The following is a 24,364-nucleotide window of genomic DNA, read 5'->3' on the forward strand; positions in this document are numbered from 1 at the left end:
TATATGGACATATTTATATATATACGTATGAGGATGTTTACAAGAGCAGGAAGCAATTTTTTCTTTGCAGCTAAGATATATCAGGTTGCTTCATTCTTGGGAGTTGCCTAAAACGTGAAAGGGTACAATAAATCCTTTAATATATTGTATTCCGTTTACAGGAAAGATTAAAGCTGAAAAAGCTGTTCAGCTGGATGCCAGGAGTGCTGAAAGCCATCAGTGGTAAGTTTGAGAAACTGTGCATTTTTGCGAAGTTATATGTATTTATCAAATCCAGCAAAAAAAACCCAACTGTCTTTGGCTTTACATAGTGCCCACAGCAAGTTACATTTATCATGCTGCAGTCTGACATAAATTTCAATAATTATTCATTAATATCTTTTCATAGTTTTATGGAACTCCAGTATCATCAGTTGCAGCTAAAAGCTACATTAAAGTATGCTGTGAAGCATTTACTGTAGCACGTGAAACAACTCAGTAACTGTACTTCAGTGCATACCATGAAATGTAGAAGGGAGTATTTGCTTAAACCAGTATATTATTGCTCAGAGAAGCCGTAGTTTTCCGTTTACCTTCTCTTTCAACACTTGGCAAAATAATGTCATTTGACCTCGTATTTTGCCCTTTCTTTTACTTGTAATAATCTAAATTCTAATAATTAAAAATAGACAATGAGAGGACTATGGAAGTTTCAATTAACTTCTCAATTTTTGTTTTATCATATCAAAGCTTGGCCCTCGGATTAATTCTGTAGACCTTGCCAGGACTAAAAAACTCTTTGCAAATGTAAATATTTTTTTTCAAATCAACATTATCAGGTAAAAGATAATTCTGCTGAGTTCTAGCTGGTAGTTTCTCACCTTACTATTTTATTAATCAATTTTACTGAACTCCTGATTTCTTTTCTAATACTGTTAGCTTTTCTATTTTGATTTCTATGTTCTTCATTAATACTGTCATTACACATGTAGAGTGAGATTTTGCTTTTACATATCTAAACCAAATCCTTTTATCCCAGGCTCCCTTCACAATCTAAAATGAAGCAGTCACTTCAGGAGTGCAGTTCATTTGAGTCCATTTTGTCCATTTGCATTAGGGTGAGAAGAATTTCTCCAGTTGACAATATCTGCATTGCCAATAAAGGGAGCACATGTCAGCTAGCTCAGGTTTAGATACTTGATTAGACACAGATGTTTTCATTTAAGTAGGTGACTCTCTGGCTTGGTCTCTCTCTCTCTCCTAAACTTCAAAGATGGCAATGTTATTGTTCCACGCTGCGTTCCTGTGAGCATTGCCATATTTCTATGATTCTTTTTTTCCTTCTATTTATAACAACTAGTGCCAAACACCCGCTTTGTAACAGTGCTACAATTGATGTGCTGCAGGAATCTTGACTAAGCTTCACCATCACAGACATATTTGCATTTCCTTCCTTATCTTGGAAGTAATGATGATGCCTGCCTGGAAGTGAAGCCTAGGCCCCAGGTGGCTGTAATGTGGCAATTTAAGACAGGAGTCTTTGCTTTTGGCCATACTCAGCTGCTTGTTAATTCCTATCAGCTGGAAGTTGCCACTGTGGCAGCAAAACTAATAGAAGAGGATCATCTGAGCATCACTCCTCAGTGCATGGTGACTTGAAGCCCATATAGCTTGAACACCTGCTGAAAGAAATTCACAGCCATTTCTGCTGTTTGCCAGGCCACGGCCATGGTCACTTCTTCAGGGTAATGCTGGTGTACCCCTCTCAGCTAGAGCTATGTGTATGAACAACCACAAAATCACATGCAAGCACAAGTCCTGCCCCTTCCTCCCCCACTCTCTTCCTCCCCAGCCCATGAGACTCACAAAATCTCCTAGTATAAATACAACTTCACTGGCAGAACATAGGCTGATAAAAGCTTACATGTTGTTCAGGGAGATGTAGGTGGTCTGCTGGACTTCAGATGTGAGATCCTGTACTGGCAGGCACATCTAGCAAGGGAAGAATTATGAGTGCAAGGAGACGTGTTCCAGAGCTTAGCTCAAAATGCCTATTTGAGAGGTTTAAGAGGAAAATCTTATGTTTTGTAAGCTACTGCTTCTTGTAACAGGCAGTGGATTTCTGTATGGTTTACAGTTTTCATGCTTTTTGTACCTGGGTTGCAAATAAATGTGAGGGTTTTATCAGTTGTTGTTGAACTGGTAGCTTTCTAGTGATGTAGATGGACACCACAGATTTCAATAGACTGGTATCATATTTTTCTGAATACTTTATCTGCTTGCCTCTCTTTTCTGATGTCTTTCTGACTTGATGCATAACTTTTAAAGTGTGATGCTCCATGCTGGGTGTGCGCCTCTGAGGCTCTGGACACTGGGCAGAATGGACTTCCATACTCCAGAGAGACATTTTTATTGTTTTCTTCTAGACTGACAACTGTTGTTCAGTCTGTAGTTCCCGTAGATCCTTTTCTGCTGTGCTGCTGCTTAACCAGATGGACTTGTTTTGTAACTGTACATTTCTTTTTACTTCCTTGGTAGAGTACTTTATACACATTTCATTGATTTCATGTTGATTTTAGAGCATTTCTCAGGTTTGTTGTGGCCATTTAGGTTTGTAAATGCTTGCATCCCTTCCCAGATTACAATTTTATTTTAAAAGTGTTTTGTTGTTTTGTGGGGATTTTAAATTGTTTACTTCATTAATGAAATTACTGAAAGATAATAGACCCAGCACACAACTTTGTGGAGTACCTATAATGATGCTCAGGTTCACATGAACCGTGTTCTACAACTATCTACAAGTGACTTAATCTAAATGATATTTCCATGGTTAGCTTTTGAGGAACATCAGGTAGGACAAAGTCAAAGGCCACATTAAGGTCAGCTATATCCCATTTGTTGCATTCCTCTAATATTCCAAGCTTGTTTATCTTGTTAGAAAATAAAAATATTTTTGTTTGATACTGTTTGTTCATGACAAACTTGCATTAACTTTTTGTATGCTTCTGCACTTAGAGAATCCTGGAATGCTTTTGGGTTAGGCTGGTTTGTCCATAACCTCTGTCCTCTCCCTCTCCCTTTTCCCTATAGCAGCTGTGTTTGCTTTTTCCCTTACTGCTGGACTTTCCATATTGCCCAGGAGATTTTAGTAGTCAGCGCTATGTCAGATCTGGATTGTTTGAGTCTGGCTGATGCAAATTTTATCCACTTTATCTAAACATATTTTACATGTTAATCTGCATGAACAGGAAATAAGACTTCAGGGAATCTTCCCTGTAGAAACTGCGCTCTCAAAGTTGTATGCAAACAGAATTTTGCCTAAAATCATAAATAGATAGGACTGTGTGTCAACAGAAAACAGTGCAATACAATTAAGGTATGAAGAAATAATATGTGAAAGTAATATGAAATCCATAGTTAAAAGGGATAATAAGAGTGAAAACAAAACTTAAAAGAAAAAATAGAACAAATATTTATACAAAAATACTAGGATCACTAGCAGGTGGTCACTTAAAGAAGAATGGCATACCAGTTCTACCTAAGGTCAGAGATGAAGGGCAGTACCCAAGTCCAGATTGACACCTAAATGTACTTTCTCCACTGTATATTTACATGTGAGCAAGGGACTTGTCCTTCACTTACAGGAAATGAAGAGTTAATGTTTAATAGGCAACATGTGCCATTTCATGTGCCAGGATATTTGCATGGCATGGTAGATATTGCACAGGACCTTTGGGGGTCTGTACCTTTCTGGGCCAGCAGCTGGAAGTGGTTGGAAACCCTAGGGCATCTCCAGTGGTGGTAGGCACCTGTGCCCAGGCAGGGATCCTGTGAATTGAACAGGGTCTGCATTGACTGTAATAGGAGATTAGATACACAGACGAGAAACTCAGCATGAATGCAAGCTCAGTGTGAAAGCAATGCTGTCTCAGACCAAAATCCTTCCTCTTAATCTCACCGCCAACATAAAATTTTCTTAAGCTATGTAAGGTAACTAATCTTAGCCTGCGTAAGATAAACCCACCGGATCATTAGACAGTTTTCTCCTTTCTCATGAAAAGTTATCTCGTTCTGTATTAGCTATTGATGAGGAAGCTGGCTTTCTGACCTTGCCTAAGGCAAGTTTTGGTTGATTTCTTACTATCTGTACTTTCTTATTTCTGAGGGGTTTTGATATTTCCTATCAGCACAACTAAGGTTTTAACTCACATTTGATATAGCTGGTATCTATATTGTCAACTCATGCGTTATTTGTAATGTTCTGTTAAACTGTTTAATATACTATGGCTTACTAAGTGAGTGAGGATTAAATGATAGGCCTTTTCTTTTTCTGGTCCTGTTCCTTGCTCTCTACTTACAGTTAACCCTTGGTGGGTAGGGGAAATATAAGTAAAGAAGAAATCGAATTCGGCCTTGTTGGTTTCATCTTTTGTCATCTTTTCCTCATTGCTTAATTGTTTGGTACTTTCATTTATGTTTCTTTTCCTTCTGCTGTATTTATAGAACCTCTTCTTATTGCCTTGTATGTCTCCTGTGAGTTGCAATTTGGGGTGTATTTAGCATTTCTTATATATATCTCTTTGAATATGCCATCCAGTTCTAAGATCCATCTATCCATCCGTCCATCTATCCATATCCTTAATACCTATCCAATATCCCTAGCTTAGCTGTGTGCTCTTTTTTTTGCTTTTGGGGTCAATTACTTTTGGATTTTTAAGTCAATAGAGAACACCTCACTGGAGCTGGATTAGTCTTTAAAACTATTTCCTGCCTTTCCTCTGCATCACAAAGGTTATTCGCTGCTGTGCTTTTGAATATTGTCTCTTAATAATTCTTCTCTAGAACTTTTTATAACATGGCACTTTTTTATGGTTTAGTTTTCTTCATTAGAAATGTACACCAAGTCAAACAGGTAGTAGGCCTCTCTGAAAGTTTCTTTTGCAAGCTTATCCCTATTGCTTGAAAGGCGTTTACTGCATACATGTGCTTTTGTCACACCCTGACTGACATAACTGTTCCAGTAAAGCCCTAGTGTAGGCCGAATCATACTGGCAATAACACCCCTTTTTTCAGAGCAGTTTTTTTTCTGTTTTGTGGAACTGTTATAAGCTGTCTGGGAAATAGAATGTCTCTTTTGTCTCCACCAGGAGAATTTAGTGAAATGGTCTCATGAGCAAACTCTTGCTAATGTAGGCCCAGGGTTCAGCTGCGTTGCCTTACTTTTCGTATCTACTTCATTTAAGAACAAAAAAAATATGCCATGTATCTTCTTAGTAGGTCACCCATATTGTTTAATAAAACCATATCATAAAATATATCAGCAATAAAACTGGCCAACTTACCGATCATAATACTAACAAGTAAACAATATTCATCCTCAAATTAAATTTGATAAAATATATGCAGAAAGAACACAGCAAAATATCTTGAAGTAGTCAGTTTGTTTTGCTAATGAACTTCCACATCTGCAAATAATTTTCATATCTGAATCCAGATTTTTGAAAACATGTGATCATACTTAATACTGTAGTTGCCAGTGAGATCAAAAAACTTTCAATTTTTTTTGAATGGTGACCTCTAAAAAACTAAAGTAAATGGAAATGCTGAAAAGGAAAAACATAGCTGTAACCTTTTATTATTTGTGTGACTACCCTAAAGAGAGGCAGAGTAAATATTCTAAATGACTTGTTGCTTTGTTCAGCTGGTGTCAATTATTCAAGGAAGGAACTCGCATGCAAAAGTTGGCATCAGCTAGTTGCAGATCTTCTTGTCTTTACCAAGCCCCAAACAAAATCCTTTTGTGTGTAAGTGATTCCCAAATGATAGCTGTGAATCCTCACATCTCCTCTTGGACCATGGGGCATCCACGTTTTAATAGGAAGTGCTATGAGAGCTGCTTTGGATGACACTGCTTTAAAACTTTACAATAACAGAAAACGCAAAATGTAGAGGAGTATTAATAGAGCTTTTATTTAAAGTTAAACAATCACTTCTAAGTTATTTTGCCAAATGAGTGAGTTTTTATGTTTGGAGGTGTTTTGTTGCTCTTTTTTTCTTCAAGCGTTTGGAAGAGGTCTAGAAGGCTTCTCTGCTGTTGCCCAGAACCCTGCACCTCCTTTTTTTGTTGAGGAGGATTTGTTACAGGCTTTGCAAACAACTGAAAGGTTACTAGATGTGGCCAATATTAATGATATTTACTTAGAAAGATCATTCTTTGCATTGAACTTTGGTTTGTTCACCACAAACAAACTTAGTGCTGCTGGTAAGTTTTGGTTACTCTATAGAACGTACCCGCTAATAGGAGTCATATAGCACGTGCCTTACTTAGATTGAAGTTATCAAGTGAAAACCTAGTAATTTTAAGTGAAGACTCCCCCGAACCACAGCTGCCTCGAGACTTTTCTGTCGTGTATATTGGAGTTACTCAGGAGCACAGAAACAAGTTTCACAACGCCAGGGTTGTCCATGGAAGCTTGTTCCAGAGCTGACAGTGTCTCACTGTGAGGGAACACTATGGAAGAGAATGGATTAGCTTCATTCAGGACATGAGTAATTACCACTTACTTGGTGTTTTGGCTGACCTGTATTAGTAAGCCAGAAAATGAAGAAGGTTATAATCATAGAAATTGTATTAGCTGTTGGTAGTTGTAGAGATTTGTTATTCACTTCCAGGACTAATTCAAAATATGTCATGTTGACCCTTATGTTCACATATAATTTTGTGTTGAGCTTGTGCCTGGGCTAGAACTAATGCTTAGGGATTCTTTGGTGTGCTAGTATGACTTGCACTTCTCAGTGGACTTGCTGCACTTGGTATACAAAAAGCTGAAAGTGATAGCCCCAGGTAGAACATATTTCAGTGAGAAAGTGTAGAGATTGCAAAGATACTGAGAGGGAGGTTTGTACGTAATAGTGGAGTATCTAGCCAGAAGGTGTTTTGCATTACTTGAGCGGTACAAAGTATTCAGAAATATGGAAAGTTGTGTTTCTACACAAAGAAAGTACTCAGAAATGTACAAACTTTTAACTCTTGCGTCCTGTGAGCACTCACAATAGGATAAAGAACTGCTCAGAAGATGGTTCCTAAGTCAATTACTATTTTGACCCAATCGGGATTAAGTTTCTCTGGGATTATTTTTTAAGATTAAGTGATATTACAACCCAGCATGATAAAGTCAAGTTCTTAAACCCATACAACTTGGTTATTTTGCAGAAATGTGGGAAGCTGTGCAGAAGCAGGAAAAACATCGTTCTTATGGAAGAAGAACTTTTATGTTAAGTGGCATGTACATGCAAAAGGATTTTACACAAACTTCCCACAAAAAAAGTGAATGGCGTGTACTCTCAGTAGCAGAATTATAATTTGTCACGTTTGTAGGGTGCGATGGCATAACAATATTTCTCTAGTGAAACAAAACTCTTCAAAATTATAGAATATGTTGTAGGATATTAGCATACTACTGGAAACTTCTAAAATTGAATTCATACCATCTTTCTAAGTAAATTTTTTTAACCTTCTGCCCTTAATTATCCCTTCTTTAGACTTAGAAGAGACAGATACCTTACATGCTACAAGCATCTGTTTCTATCATCCTTATTTTTTAGGGGTTGATACCTTGTCCAGAAATACTGCTTTCAGTCAAAACTCGGTATAACGGTTTCAGGTTAGTAGTTATTTGCCCTGTATTTGACTCACAGGATGACTTTAAAAGTTTTATATCAATCTTTGTTGTTAATTATGCTTAATCCTGGTGAATTATCTTTAAGTTACTTATTATTTTGGCAAAAATAATTTAAAATTTCGAATACAGAAAGGCAAATTCCAAAGCCATTTCTGAGAAGCTGTAACTTGTTCTGTAGTAAGTGGATCAGAGGGATGTGTAGCTTCTTGTGTATTTCTGATAAAAGAGCATTTAAATGAGAGAGTGGTGGAAAGTCATGCATTAGGACTGTGTCGTTGCTGGGGTTAGTGATTAGATATGACAAAAATCACTTTCTGTGCCAAAAAAAAAAATAATCTAGTGCGGGGTTGGGTTTGGTGTGGGGTTTTTTTTTGTTTGTTTGTTTGTTTTCTACAGGGCAGGTCAGTGGAGTATTTCAGTTCAGAAATGTTGTTGCAATGCCTCAGGGTGTTTGTGGTCCCTTCTGCACGTCCTCCATCTGTTGATCTTTCTTCTCGGTGCACATTTCCCTCCCCATTGAAGGGAGGTAGCAGACGGTGGCACCCGCATGACAGTAGCCCTTCGCAAGGGACTGAGCTCAGGTCTGTAGTCCAGCCTGTGAGGAGGAGTATGATGCATCCCCAGGGAAAAGGTTCTTGAAATAGCGGTGCATTGGTGAAACACTGCAGCATCCTCATGCAAGTGCAAAGGAGGTAGGTTTGGAATGCAAAAAGGTCTATTCATTGCAAGCTTTTTGTCAGAACGGTCACAGAGAAAAGAACACTGGCAACCTGGTGATCCCTGTTATGTTTCTGTTGAGGAGAGTTATTGTGTTGCTGTCTCTGAAAGCTGTTTCAGTCTGTTTCCACATTTGTGAAGACTATATCCTGGTAATTTCTTCAAGATTGCGTTTGCAGCTATAATGACTGAAAACGTCCGTTATAAAAGTTAAATTTCTGTAACACAAATTTTAACACAGTTGCAGGTCCCACAGCCTCAGAAATGCAGAACATGGCATCCACATGTTTTACTGGTCAGCTTCTGTGAATATGCATTAACATCAGTATTTTTCCTTATTTTAGTATATTGTATGTATTGCAATAATTTATTAAGACAGAATTCTTACATGTCCTTACTTTTGTACTTTTTTTTTTTTTTTTAACTAAAATGTGGGTTTGTTTTCCATGCTTTTGTGAGCTTCACCTACAAAAGTGTGTGCTACATCTGATGTTTCCCTGGAGCTCAGCTTCAGTACTCTGGTGAATTTTTAATATAAAAACTGTATTTCTGCCAATTTCTACAATGTAGTCTAAGTTGTATTCCAAGAAGAAAAAAAACCCCAGAAAACAACCAACCAAACAAAAACAAACAGAACAAAACAAGAACAAAATTCCTACCTAAACACTCCACTTTGCACCTTGGTGCATTTTACTTTGTAGATTTGCCGTCTTTCACGTTCTTAGCTATGGTTTCCATACCCTCACCACCATGAGGAAGGTGATATCAAACTGATACTTTACATTTCCATGGAAACTTAATCAGATGCATTTTTAGAGACATATAATGGTAGGACATATATGTATAGACGTATTGACATATAGACATAATCATGGTAGGAAACGGATACAATTTTAAGCATGCAAAACTGATCTCTGCAAGAGTAATGCAACAGGAGTCATAAACAGTAACATAAGTTGTAAAATCTCCCTACATAGGAATTGATACCTCGTTGAAGTCAGATTAAAAAGTGAGCTTGAGGGTCTGGCTGCATTGCAGAGACTGTCAGAATATGTAAGCGCATGAAACTGGGGAGTGAGGGAGTCCGTGGCAAAGGAATAAGATGGGATGCACAGGACTTGGTGCTGTGCAGAGTTGGGGAGACACAAGAACGCATTTAGAACTGGAATGGAAATTAACTTTTTTTCACCGGGCCTCTTGCGTTACCCACACATTAGTCTGTTCTCATACTACCTTACACATCAAATGTGTCTTGGGTGAAGAGAAGGGAGTGACAGATTGGTGTGACACATATGAATTAAGTTCTTTGGTATTAGTAAATATCACAAACTCTCCTTCTATTCACAAAGTCATACCAATTACAGTTAAGAAAAACTTTCCTGTTAACACTAGACTGCTAAAAGGGAGACCTAGACTGCTAGATGTGAGCTCTGTACCCACACGTTTCCAAAGTCTGCGTGAAATAAGAGGGTTTTTGGAGTTGGGATACATGGAAGGACTTATAGAAGGGCAAGAAACAAGATACATATTATTTCTGGTTTTGGCCCTGTGAAATTTGTCAGGGAAAAGGTAAAACTTGCTGTAGGTGAGTGACCTAATGTGGCTTAATCTTGATTTGAGACTTTAAATCTTTTCTGTAAATCCGTCTCATATGGGACAAGCCAGAGTCTAAGTGTTGGTAGCATCTCTCTGTATTTTTTTTGTATGCAAATTCAAGTTGCTTGCAAACATACTTGATAAAACTGGCTGGATCAACCTGCTGTTCTTCCTTTTGCAGCAGGTAAAGTACGCACCTTACAGTTTTATCTTGTCAGAGTATGTATAGAAATTCTATGACACCAGAAGGGAAAGCATTAATTCACCTTGATCTGGATCCCGCTACATGAGGGCCATGAAAGCACTTGGCATCCATCTCTGACAACTACCGTTTCTTGGGAGTTTGAGTTTCAGTGACATTGTTTGTAGCAAAGGGACGTGGTGCTCACTTGTTACTGAGTTAGTTTGCTTGTGTTTGTGCTTAGAAAAGGAGTATAATTGTGAATGATAAACCTGTGTGCTTCTACACTGTTCTCAGTAACTTTTTTTCCACCTGGAAATACGATTTTTTTCACGTTAACAGAAGTACCGTTTCTGTCCCAATGAGGCTAGGATCGTTATGTTTATTTAGATGAACATGTCTGTGGCTGTTTTTTTACATTATCCAGGAGTAGCGTTAGCTCAGCAGTTAGGTCGCTTCTTTGCCGCACTTAGTTGGTACAATTTTCTCTTCTTTTTTTCTCTGTGAAGGTACTGTAAGTGGTATTTTAATCTTAATATTCACAAGGCATAAGGTGGGCAGCGGTTGTGAGAAAAACTGGTGTCACTCGCTCTAACGAAAGATAATTACGTTCCGCCCATTTCACAGGATATTTGCACAATGTTGTGTGGTATGTTTTTTTTTTTTATTTCTTTCCCCTCCATAGTTTTTATTAACAGCTCACAAGGTGACAATGTAAAAAAAAAAAAAAAAAAAAAAAAGGGGGGGGGGGGACACACAACAAAACAAAACAGTGCGAGGCCCAAGTCCCGGCGGCTGCCTGCTGTGCCCGGCTGTCACCGCGAGATGGGGCAGGCGACAAGGCAGAGGGGAGCCCGAGGGCCCGCGGGCAGCCCGGCTTCTCCCGCCCCGCTCCTGCCCCGGGCTGCCGGCTTCGCCCAGAGCTGGGACCCAAAGCTGCAATGATGGTTTCGGGGTTGAACGACAAGAACCAGCTGGGAGCGTTCCTAGTTAGTCCTTTCCACGGTTTCTCTGAGCATTTTCTTCATGTTACCCTTTGCATCCGTGAAAATAAAGCTTGCTGTGTTTTTTAAGGTTTTTGAAAATTCATCAAAACACCTAAAAATTATTTTCAGGGAAAAAAACAACCTTTTTTACCTTTTTTTTTTTTTTAGAAACGAAATTTGTATCTGAAATGCCGTAGAACTCCAAAAATTAAATAGTTGATTTATACCAATTGCCTGCCTAGCCCAATTCTAAAGTATAAAATAGAAAGAAAAAACACGCTGCTAATACATGAAAGACACTCTTATTTTTTCCTTGAAAAAAATAAAATGTATTTAAAGTTAGTAGGTTAGCTTATTTTTCTTTTTTTTTTTTTTTTTTTAAATTTTACTGGGATTTTCCTCCCCAGAGATTTTAGCTGTAAGTAGAAGTTTTTCTTTGAACTGGTTTAAACTAAGGCCCTCTTTCTTGTCACGCACAGACAGGGAAACACTGCAAGATGCTGGATTAGCTTGTTCGCTTTTCATTGTTTTCTTTTGTAGCAGCAATCCGTTTAGCTATGGTATGCTGAGTTTATCTGATTAGCACTTAATGAGTGAAGGGAATAGGGGAAATGTTGCCTGAGTTACTTAAGCCTAATAAAGTTTTCAGTACCTTCCCCCTCTTTCTAAATACCTGAACTTTCCTGACCCCCGCCCCTTGCATTTTCCCTCTCTTTGAGCTCGTTCCCATATGAAATGCGTTCCCCCTGCAGCTTTAACTGTCAGAAGTAGTGGTGCCATTAGCCGGATTTTGTTCAGTGCACATTGGTCACAACAAACATCCTGCTCAACAGTGTTTGACAGTCTGTCTGGAGCTCTTACTAAATTCAACTACTGTTTTTATGCTGACTCGCATGCCTTACCTGGGAACACGTACTGACTAAAAATGCATTAACCTGCAGCATGAGTATTTCTAACCTAAAACCATTAGGTATAACTGTAAGCAACGTAGTAATTTACTTAGGTATATTAGCAGTGACAATTTAATGAGCGTTCACTGGAGCTTGAATAATTACATTATATAAAGAAATTCAAGAAAGCTGAGGTTTAGTAATGCTTAAAAACTGTGTGTGCTGTACAGATTGTGGGTCTGTTACCATAATTAAGTCGATAAGTTTCTTGCATAACTCTTATGTTTTCCTCTGGACTTGGACATGATTTCCCTCTTTTAGGATTAATTTTTGTTTTAATTTGATATTGCATTATAAAATGTTTAATACAAAAGTAAAATTCGGAAAAATATAGAGAAATCATCTGTATTAGTTTATGCTGCTTAAATATATCTTTGGTGGTGCTGTTAGTTTTATACAGAAATGCAAAGTTGTCTTAATGCCAACGAAAATAGATCCAAGGAAAGTACAACTGACATATGCGCAAAAAATTCCTTATGCATAGTAGGTTCTATAGCTGTTGAAGTAATAAAGAAAAAGCAATAGAAGTTTAGGTGGAGTGTCAATAAGACAATAGTGTTGCTTAGGAAACCTGAACCTTTATTGGTAGGGACCTCTGAAAATATTTTCAGTTATACCTGCTTAACAATACAAATTTTTAATAGATCTTACATTTCTTTTGTCACTGTCAGTGTCCCCAGTTTATGATAATAATAGTAATAATAATCTTAGCAATAGGCAGTTAGTGATAGCAGTAGTGATCCTGTTAGAGCAGAATGTGTGTGTATGTTTTGAAATAATTTTAAAGATATTAAAAGGATGCTAGAAGTGCAGGAGTACACCAGGGTGCTTGAGAAGGGTAGAAAATGGCCCTGAAGGATTTATAAGGTCTGCACAGCTTCCTGCGAAGCGCACCCCAAGGATTTGCCTTCCCGGGTGAGGTACCGCGGCTGACGGTGTTCACATTCCCAGTGCATTGCAACGCAGAGCACAATGTGTCCAGTTAAACTGCTGTCAATGCTGGAGCCACTCTGGAAATGTCACAATCTGAACTAAATGGTAGAAATTTTGAAGGAGAAATCCCTGTTTTTTCACTTCACTGACAGCCCAAACAGTGTCACTTAAACTTCTTCATGTTTCCATTATTGTTTTGTTTTGGTTTTTTGTCTGCTCCTGAATATGTACAGCTCATGCCAAACTTCTATCCAGCCACCAAGATGGAAAAAAATCAGGTGTTAATCTGTGAATTAGGTATTGAAATATTTTGTAATTTGATTCAAAGATTTATTTAAATCATGAAAAGTATGTGTGTGTGTTTTTCTTTTCCCCTCTCAGGTTTGCAATTATGTGTGGCTATATGTCTCAGTTTGAAAGTGTACAAAACAAAATCAGGAATGGTTATCTCTTTAAGGTATGTTTTTGTAGGGTTTTGGGTTTTCTTAAGCTATTCCTTTAAATTATTTCCTTATGTAGTGTCAAAGACCAATTTTTCCAGCACAGTAATTCAGCCTCACAGGTCTATTTTGGTGCCAATGTTAATGTGAAAAAGTTAGATTATATGTTTAGAAAATATAAGAATTGAAGTAGGATTCTGGGAACAGCATTAAAATTTTTGGTTTATTTTGTAGTCAAAGGAGGGGAGGAAAAGGGAGTAATAATTCCATTTAGAAAATAAAAACACATGAAATATTAAGTGATGAACTAACACAGTTAGCAATCATCATTCATGCCACCCTTAAGAAGTAATACTTGTTTTAACATTGTCTTTTCAAAGATAATTATGTTTTTTTAGAGTTACCAGTTTGTGTTACATGTGCTACTCTCCCCCTGCTTGTCCTCAGCATTGCTTAGGCGTTTTCCATCCCTTGCCCTCCGAGCCGGCATCCCCGCTTTCTGGTTGTCAGTGAGAGGCAGCAGACGTGTTCCACTTCGCTTCGTGGGGCATGCCCGGGACGGGTTCCTCTCACATCACGTCCGTGTTAGGGCTTGGAGCGTCGCAGAGCTTTCCTATGAGAGAGCGTTAATTACATCTGAGCTGTGCCAAGTGAGCTAAGCCCCGAGCGCTGGGACAAGCTGGGAACGAAGGGAAAATGACAAATAACACAAGTGCTGCAGTTGTTTAAGGATGGAGTTTAAAAGAGCCCACAGTGTTAGCAGTGTTAGCCTTTTCAGCGAGGTTTTCCTCTTCACAAGTAATTATTGAAATCCATGTGAATCATTTGCAAATGTTAAGGATTTGAGAAAAGAATAGCATGGAAACATAGCTCTGATCTGAATAGTTTGTGGACAAAATGATAGAATAATAAGCTCTTAGATCTGTATAATTCAGATATTTTGGTGACTGGCTTAATTAGAAAACCAAAGATATCTGGCGGGGAAAAAATGAAACCTTAGAAGTGAAATTTATTTTGAGATGCAAATGGTCGTTAGGAGTGAAATAACTTTTTTTTTTTTCCCAAACTCAGGTTGAGCAATTAGAGCTTTCTTTAGTAAATTAAAGAGAGGAAGAAAAGATAGTCATGACCTGTAATGAAAATGGTTTTGGAAGAAGCACCTCATTAGATACTTTCTGGGTTTTATGGTTTCACTATAAACAGAAACATTTTATTTTCTGAATTTCACGTTATAATAACAATTTGTTGTGTCACGTACCATTTCACTGGGGCAGTCACATTCCAAGGTGGAAGAGACTATGCTTCAGTGATGGGTGCTGGCATGTAAGATCTATCAAAGAGAGTGGTTGCTTTCTCACTGATCTGGTGTGTGACAGTTTCCTAATACTAACTGTAAATAAAATTAATTTAATTGAAGTTGTTGTCTTTTTAAGACAAAAGTTCTTGAAGTCTTTGATTGAACTTAAGAGCTGCTTAGTCATGTTCTAAATACAGCATGCCTTCTTGCATTGTATGCAAAGTTGCTAAATAATTTTGTTTGTGGTTTCCCTCCATGAGGAAGGGGTTTGTTAGTTAAAATATTTTTAGGTTGTTAGAAAAGAACAGCAGCAGAAGAGAATTTTTGAATTTGTTTACGATTTGCAGCAAACTTAGAATGTAAACACACTTGCCAAGCAGACATCTAAAGTGACGCTGATTTTCTTTCTAATAGGAGCACCTAGACAAAGCAATTGAACTTAAGCCTCAAGATCCTTTTTTATATTACCTAAATGGAAGATGGTGCTATTCAGTAAGTTGGTTTTTTATCTAATATATGAATTGAGTATACTGAAAAATGATAGTGTATTTGAAATTAAGTAGTGGGACTTAAAGTAGGTGTTTATCGAAGCAGATATTTTGAGCTAAATGAAGTGGTACATTTACATTTCCTGAATTAACTTCTGCATGTGTGATGTTAACTGTTGATCATTCCTGTCATGTACATTAAGTAAGCTGTGCTTGTATCTCCCTCATTGTTGTGTTCAGGTTTCTTACCTGAATGTATGAATGAAAAGTAACTGATACTGGAAGGGAGAAGGGGTGACCTGTTGGTGTCAGTTCTTTGTTCTGCCACAAACTTTCTGGGTGACCTTGGGCTGATACCTTAGCGTTTTGGTAATTTTATTCTCCATCCGTAACCAAGGTTAAAGGCACTTAACATGCTATGGGATTATGTCTGTGGCAGCAAGGCTACCATACCGTTTTGGTAAATTCCAGGAGAATGTTACAACAAAGATGCAGGCATAAAGGTCTATAATTCACCAAAAAGTTTTGCAAGAGATACAGTTTGTGTTATGCCAACACAAGAGGTGCTTTTAAATATTGTGTTAATGACATAGTGATACTATATAATACTCATATATGAAAATTAAAATAATTGGTTTACAAGTTTAGCTGTTGATTAAGTTTATTTTATTTTTAGAAAAATGGTGCTTGTGTTTGTAATATGAGAGTTGTCTTATTCTTAAGCTCTCATCTTTGATGGCTCAGGTGGCTACCCTTATCGCTTCATCTTCAGTGCTGTGTGGAATCTTTCAGCAGAAGAAAATGTTCTTGCATAGCCTATGCTATAAAAGATCACTGGGACATTTCTCAGAATAATAACTGCTAATGTGCAGTGAATTCCAGCCCTGCCTTTTTCCTCCAGCTACTACCAATGCCAGTCACTACAAAGTGCCTGCAAACTGGAAAGAAGAAGTCGCTGTGATACGCTGCAGCCTTTGACTTTTGTCTTTATCTGCAATAAGATTTAATGCAAAGCAATGTTTCAGTAGTTTTTTCAGATCATATATGTAACTTTCAAAGAGCTTTCAGCAACTCCTTTTCTCAGTTGATTTGAATAAGGAATGACACCAACTTTTTCAAAGAGCTTTTACTTTTGCTTTTCATCACACTGTATTCTTGAATATCAGCATTAGCTATGCAAAACTGAGTTGAAGATTGTCTTATAGTATGCTTGCTGTCCTGCCTTTGAAGAGCATCTCTCTGACCAGTGATTCCTTAAGCACTTTTACACTGTGCTGTGTCCAACAGCTCACTGCAGCTTCCATTTATGTCAAACACTCAGAGATGTTTTTCATGGCTTATTTCTTACTTGAGCTATCGCTTTTGGAAACTTTACACGTAATCTCAGTATACCTCACTTTGTTCCTATTGCACTGTTTTTCTTACTCGTTTCATTTTAGTGACAATCACCACTTTCTGACTGAGTAATACATATGGTGTGTTGCATTATGTCATTACAAACTCATGTTCCACACTTGCAGCATCTATGAAGAACTTCCTTATTGAACATTAAAGCCACAAATTAGCATTAGTATGACCTGATCTGCATTTTATTAAATGAAACAATCCACCTAAACAGATGTAGCCACTGAAATACTTAAGGATTGATTTCTCTTTTTTATTTTTTTTTAAATAATTCTTGTCTTCTGTAACTGCCACGACAAAATAATAACATGAAACACTTAGTTTTTGTAGTACAAATATCCTATGGTAGGCTATTTTCGTAGTACAAGTAAATGCAAGTATAGGGTTGAATAACATTTTGTGTTAATTGCTGGGGCTGTCAGCTCTTGAAAACTTTCTGGTATTTGCACACTTTCAGTAGCAGGATGAGGCTATCATTTGGGAACATTAGTTTTGAGCCTGTCCTATGGAAGCAAGGTCTTAATCGTAGCCCAGTGAAATTGGTGATATCCTCATTAGTTTTAGCAGACTGTATGAGTAGGTTTCTGTGCTGATGCACTAACACAGGTTTTGGCCATACGTGTGATGTAGATAGTCACAGGAGCTTGTGGAAGATGGGGCAAATTACTTGGTCCTATTCTGCAGGCTGTGGTGTTTCATGCTCTGCTAATTACCCCAAAAGTGGACTGTTGGCTCTGGCATTGGTTCCAAATACTTCTTCAGGGTAGAGGTTGCCATACGGTGCTCAAAAACCACATTTGTCACTCTTCCTCTGTGCTGCTACCTGTAGATGGAGTGATAACGCCCCTCTTAGACCCTGTGTTTTTTCTGTTTAGTCTAGCTGCGGTTGAGGCTGGGAAGGCTGTGTTATCCAATGTGAGGAAATTAAAGAAGAAAAGGGATGACAGAGGAAAGAAGGTTAGTTTTCACATTTAGCCTAGCTGACTTTGGTGTCAAGTTAGGATTGGCCACAATATTTGTCCATAAGTGTTGCTTCCAGGGGTTTTATTGTCTGGTTTTAGTCACGTAGTCTTTTACTAGTTTAAAAAATCTAACTAGTGTTGATACTTTCTAGACACTAGTAACAGGTTTGGGAAACCTGATGTACTTAAGTCTTCCTAGTATAGTCAAACATTTCCTATTAACTCCCTATTTAATGTTGGGGGATCTTATTACTATCTTCTAGCGCTGTTTTTTGAGCTGACAAACTGGAAAAATAAGAGACTGTAAAAGGGGGTGCTTCGAGTGTTGTAAATCTGGTCTCCAGTTCATTTTCACAAATGGCAAGTCAGTTGAACAGACTTTTAGATAAAAAGTGTAGTGGAGGCAAATGGAGAAGATTTATTGAAGGCTGAAATCTATATCCAGAGACTGCATGCTGTAGTGGTAAAGCTATTTGATTTGTGGAGTTTTGCCAGAACTTGGCTCAAACTGCCATTTCTCACCTTCCTCAGCGTAACACAGTCCTTTGCAAAGAGCAATGGTACGGCAGTGCCAAGTTTCTTATTCAGTAGTTATTCTTGCTGGGCCAGATCTGATGCTGATGCAAAGTGTCGCAGCACCTTCCAGCAGGAAGGACGAGCTGGATTTTCACTGCCTCACAGCAGTGGGGGTTTGTTTCTGATGCAGAGCCAGTGACGATTGTGTGCCACCCTGTTTAAAAATCAATTTTTGCTGTTTCTTATTTCTCTTACCATTATAAAGCCAGTAGAGCTATACAAAAGAGGTAGATTCTGTTCTGATGTGTGTATCATCTCAGCTTTGTTAGAAAATTACTTCTGGTATCACAATCAGTTAGGCAAGATTTTCAATAATCATTTCATAGATGTCATGATGGTCAAAATTTTCCCTGTGAGACCTGCTGTATATACAAGAAGTCATGTATAGCTCTAATGCTTTTTGGTTTGTTTTGTAGAGGTGATGAGGGGAAAAAAAACCCAAACGATTTATTTATGCATTGAGCAAACATAGTTGAACACCATTAGTAATGGATAACTGCAGAACCCTACCAAATGTTATTTTAATATTCCTTTTTCGAGAGCTGATATGAACTTCTACGTAGTGGTAATTTTTTCCAGGGTAGCTTTAGTGATAATGTTAGGAAAATATGATTACCATATAATAGTAATGAAGATACTTTAAAATATCTAGTAAGCAAAGTAAACCAGTGTTTAGTATGTAAAAGAGATGTTACTATTCCAAAGAAAAACAGCCGCAGTGAAATAACTTTCATTTCAGATTTCTTTGGTGGTGGATGAAACTTTTTCTCCTCAGCCTTCTGTGACAAAAGCAGGCTTTGTTAAGTAGGTATCTTTTAGGGAAGGTTTAATGTTGTAAATATGTGCTTGGGTTGGTTCATATGATTTAAAATAAGTACAGTGTTCAGAGCCTTTCAAGTTTCAGCTTTGTTTTTGTTAAGGGAAAGTGAAAACTACTTTGCTCAGCAAGGAATATTTATTGGAAGTGAATTGATCTGTGGTGCATGGTGTATAGGAAATAGTTTTCCTTTCTTACAGTTTTGGGCACATTATCTGATAATCCTTTGTAATCATACAATCATACAATGGTTTGTGTTGGAAGGGATCTTTAAAGGTCATCTCGTCCAACACCCATGCAATGAGCAGGGAATTGTTGTGTTTGTGGGTTGCTTTAGCGTATATAATAGCTTTTAAAATGAATAGCTTTTAAAAATATAGCTTTTAAAATATCTAGTTAAGACATATGGCTACTTGCCACTACAGGACTGACGCAGAACAGTTAACATATACTTGTGAAACTGGATCAAAGCCTCTGGTAAATACCAGTGGGGTGTTAAAAATTAGATCTCTCGGGATTTTCTTTTTGCAGGTTACATGCCATGTGTTGGATTCATCTCTGGTGTACCCCAATATCTGTTTGGGTTACATCAGGGAACAAATTGACCCAGTTCCTTTGTCTGTGTGCTCTTTAAGTCTGCTTCCCTTACTGGAAAGTGAAAAGCCCAGGGAATTCAAGTTGGATAAATGCCTAAATGCCTGTGCAGAGTGTCCTGGTTCCTCAGCTGGCAAGAAAGAGAATATTTGTGCTGGAAGCCAGTATTTTAAAACTGCTGTCCAGTTACTTAATCTTTTCCAGAAGTCAAAACATTGCAAAAAATTTTTAATACAATTTTACATTAATATATTGTAATAAAAAAGAAACTCTCTGGGGATATTTAAGTAGGTGCCATTAATATTTTACTGAAGGTGGATCAATGGAATGATTTTCCCTTATGGAAGACAATTGTGTGATCTGTCTTCAGTGAGCTATTAGCAAGGAAACATTGGAGGAGGAAATCCCTCAGGGCTGCCAGTCAATCCTGGCTGAATTTTCAATCCAAGTGGGTTAGTTTCCTTGGTACCAACATTCTGGAATTTGAAAAGAGCTGTCAATGGGCAGGGTTTGCATCTCATCAAAAACAAACAGAAGACAAAAACAAAAACAAAAAACCAAACTCCAGCCAGTGTGTTAGTTCACGTGTGATTTTTGCTTATCCTAGGCTAAGGAAGAGAAAGGGATGTGAGGAAATCCCTTTCCCCAGTATTTCGGGGAGAACCACATTTTCTGCCTTGGTCTTTAGAGGAACAAGAGGCCTGATAGGAGCATGCTGGGTACGAACTTTACAGTCAGCTGCAGTTTAACTCTAGGGTGGCATTCTTCCATCTCTGGTGTTGGTAGAGATTTGGGTAGAATAAATGGATGAGAGCTTGCTGTTTGACAAATCTGTAGGAGAGATTGTTTGAGACGAGCATCTCTGTTTGCTTTGGGATACTGAAGAGTGGCTTCCTCTCTGTGGCAGAGGCCAGGCAGTCGTGGTGACCCACTCCCCTCCAGCCCTACGAAAGTTCAGGAGCTGGCTGATGGTCCCTCAGGCCCTTGGTTTTTGCTCCTGAGCGAATGGAACTAGCTCTGCTCATGTATGGCAGCTGGGGAGTGGTGTTCCTTGAGTGACCTAATACATTCAAAACTGATATTCTGTGTAAACACAGTGTTCCTTGCACTGCGCTTGTGAATTTTCAGGTTGCTGGGGGGACTGACATCAGGGCTTGGGAGACCTAAAAAACCAAAACTTATTTAAGGTTTGGAAATCATCTGTAGGGCAAGGGCAATATTCATTCTTCAATTTTGTTGTTGTTTTTCTGACTTTGGTGGTGTTGTTGCTATTACTTGCTGCAGAGCTGTTTTTCTTATTACTTTCTGCCTTCCTATACCTTTCTTGGAACATGTATTAAGTGAAATCATGGTTCCGCTGAAGCTGATGACAGTTACAGTCTCTTTGTACTTGATTTTTTATGGACCTCCATATATGCTTTGCACTATTTAGAATAATCTTGACTATAGATGTCAAATTTGCACTACACCAGATCATGCTACCTCAGGATTTCTGTTGCCTGTGCTTGCTCACACACAGAGAATGTTTAATAAAGTAAGTTGGTATAGTAGGAATGATGTTTCCTTTTCACTGAACATGGCATAAGATTTACTCTAATACAGTTATTTCAAATTAAAGACTGTGCTTGTGCCCGTTTATGGGAAGGGTATAATTTCCTGTTCATCACTATTGCTCCAGCACACAATTTTGTGTCTTGCATAAAAGAGATCTTTTCCATTTGTCCCACCTCAGTCATAGTGGGGGTGCAGACTGGCTGAGGTGAGGCATGGTTAAGCTGTTGTGATGGGATTCACCTCACCTGCCTTTAGCCATCCACAAGGTATAATTGTCTGTGCTCCTTTCTCAGTTGAAGGAAGGAAAGGTGAGAAAGAGAGGAGTGTTTGTCCCAGGCTAACGTAGGTGAAGAGGAATTGCCTAATGGAAATGCCTCCCTCTATTGACTATGCAAGGAACCTGGGCAACTTGCGTAAACCAGGCATTTAAGTTCTGGATGGCTAGAGTTAGCTGCAATGAATTCGTCAAGCCAGTTGTATGTAAGTCTGACTGCTCAAAATGCTACAGAACTCTCAGACTATCTGTGTAATAGTCACAAAGTGCAATGCTGCATCCAGTGCACATTAAAGAAAACTCACTATTGTGCATAAACACATTTAACTTTTAAACATTGTGGGATTAGTGGGGTTAGTGGGATTTGTAATATAAAAATGGCCAAGTGTGTATATGTTTGTGCTTTTTTAACTTGGAATAGTGCAGAGCAGCACCCAAGCCAGACAAAATAAGGACTAAAACCTCAGTGAATCAGTTCTGATTAAATCTTTTAAGAAAATAAAACAACTGCCAGGAAGAACTTGTGTTTTCAAAAGGTAATTATAACTCCACATGGAAAAACTGCTATTTTGTTTCCTCAGTGTTGCATAACAGCAGGCACCTGTGTGTGGTAATTGTATCCGTGCAGTGTATGTATATCTCCAAGGTGTGTTGTGGTCTTGCGGAGAACAGTGTCAGTGTATACATTCCCTTTATTTTTTTTCCCCTCTCTTCTTCCGCTGTGAGCTACCTCTATCTTGATGTGATGGACCTAGAAATATAGACACACTGACACCTCCCCTTCCAAAAGAATATGGAACACTGCAGCAGTAGACTGGTGTGAAGAAAACAATACTTTTGCAAAAATCCTTTTAATATCCCTCTTTATATATCTCAGAAACTAGAGAGCAGATAGAGAAATGAAGCGTGTGAAGGAATTATATACATACCTACAATTTGAAATTTTAACCAGCATGCTGCAGTTTGTGACACAGTATGAAAGCACTGCAGTGTAGAGAGAGAAAACATCTTGTTGCTTAAATGAGTAAGAACTGGGATTCCTGGAGAGCTTTTGTAAAAAACCCCACTTTATTTCTTTACAAGAGTCTTCAAGAGTGGGGTGTGTGTGTGTGAGAGAGAGAGAGAGAGAGAGAATGAAAAAAAAGCTTTATTTCCTTATTTTTTTTTCTCTGGAATATAATTTTTACTGGGTTTAGTGAAAGACTTACTGATGGCATTTAACAAGTAAGGCATTGGATGCTGATGAACAACCAGCAAGACTTGACCAGGATGCCTTCTGTCTCCAAACAATGTTTCTCTTATGTAGCGAGAGTCATTGGGGCCAGATGGGAAAACATGGTCCTATGCGTTTTCCTGTTGCGTGCAGGCCTGTATTTACTCTTTGCAATGATATTTTTAGGGCAGTTTGCAGTAAGAAATACATGGAGCCTGATGTCTGTTCAAAAGAGAAGCATTGTGGTTGATGGTTGTGGATAGTTATGTGTGGATGGATTATTATATTTTACCGTAGTTAACTGACATCTGCTGGATAGTTGCTGGATTTAGCTGGAGAAGGTGGGGAGAGCAGCAATAGCCCTGAAGAGATTGGGAAACCAGGGAATGAGGTGGGAATAATCTAGAACTACCCAAAGCATTTCAATTTTTACAGCATTAGGACAGACTTGAGTTCAAGGCTCAACTCTTATTTGAATTGCAGGTCCCTCTGAAAAAGAGATGTCCCTATGTGACTCATATGCCACCTCCAGGTCTCCAATGAGAGGCTGTCTTTCTTTGCCTGTGTGTATCTCTCCTCTGTGTTGCCTCTGTATAGATCAGGCCAGAAATTGCTAGGAAAACACTGAACCTTGTTTTTTATGATTTTTAAACTGAGCTGTACTCTGTGACAGGAGCCATCAGTGCTGTAGTTCAAATACTGATGAGAAGGAATAAAGTCCCTTCTTCACAGATGTAGTAGAAATTTCCAAAGGAGGGTGGCTTCACTTCTCCATTTAAACAGGCTCCAGTCTCGCATTGCATTTCTTAGCGACTCTATCCTTCTTTAGAGATGTTAGGTGTGTTTTGCCAGGTTATGTAATGGAGCCACATACCTTATGGCAGTAACCACAGCAGTTTCTGTCAGGTGTCAGTATACATAAGGGAAGAATTTATGCACATTGTTTGGCAATATAACAGTTCCCTGAAGTCCTTTGTAGCAGGCCATCTTCCTGAAATGAGAAGGTCTTTGGCAAGTGTTATTTGTCAGATTTGAAGAGGAAAAAATTAAGCCTATTTCTTAACAGTGGCTGTTACCAGCTTGTGTGTAATAAATGAACTTGTTTTACAAGCACCAAAAGCACTCACATTTTGACTGTAGCAACAGCTTTTCATAATACTGAAAAATAGTCAAGTACATGAACTATCACGCTAAGCTGTCTCATGAAAACCTTATCAGGTTTAAAGCACTGTTTTTAGCATTAGCTTTTGAAAAATGGCAAGGTCTTATGTACTTTAAGCTTTGTACGTTGGAATAATCTCATATCAGTAAAGTTGGTGTTCTATTATATATTTCTTAATGTGTATGTCTTCCTGTTAACAGAATCTAAAATCCAAAAAACTTGAGCTGGCAAAACAACAGTATAAAACATTCCTTTACCTGTTCTTTTGCAAAATAGGTTGTATAAGTAGTACAGCGGCACAGGACAGTATATACTTCAAAACTGAGAAGCAACCCTGAAGACTTATTTATTTATTTTATTATTATAGGTAGCTCAGTTGTCTTGGATTGAAAAGAAAGTAGCTGCTGCTCTCTTTGGGACTCCACCAACTTCAACAGTAGAAGAAGCATTGCAGAATTTCCTTAAGGTAAGTCATAGCCAAGAATTTTTCTGTGTGACTGTTTATATGTGCTGCTGCTATATGTGACTGTTGTCAAGGTGTCTGCTCAACGGATTATGT

General features: G+C 38.2%; 1 protein-coding gene across 3 annotated transcripts in view; it reads left to right on the forward strand.

Annotated features, from left to right (window-relative positions):
- Window positions 1–24,364, forward strand: part of RMDN2 (regulator of microtubule dynamics 2) — a 48,484-nt gene that overhangs the window by 11,151 nt on the left and 12,969 nt on the right. For all 3 annotated transcript variants that reach the window (XM_063328823.1, XM_063328825.1, XM_063328826.1), the window contains exons 5-8: window positions 162–222; window positions 13,406–13,481; window positions 15,176–15,253; window positions 24,173–24,271. In XM_063328823.1, the coding sequence (XP_063184893.1) occupies window positions 162–222; window positions 13,406–13,481; window positions 15,176–15,253; window positions 24,173–24,271 (314 nt within the window). The remainder of the gene's footprint in view (window positions 1–161; window positions 223–13,405; window positions 13,482–15,175; window positions 15,254–24,172; window positions 24,272–24,364) is intronic.

The sequence above is a fragment of the Chroicocephalus ridibundus genome, chromosome 3 (assembly GCF_963924245.1).
Source record: "Chroicocephalus ridibundus chromosome 3, bChrRid1.1, whole genome shotgun sequence".
Classification (NCBI taxonomy): Eukaryota; Metazoa; Chordata; class Aves; order Charadriiformes; family Laridae; genus Chroicocephalus; species Chroicocephalus ridibundus.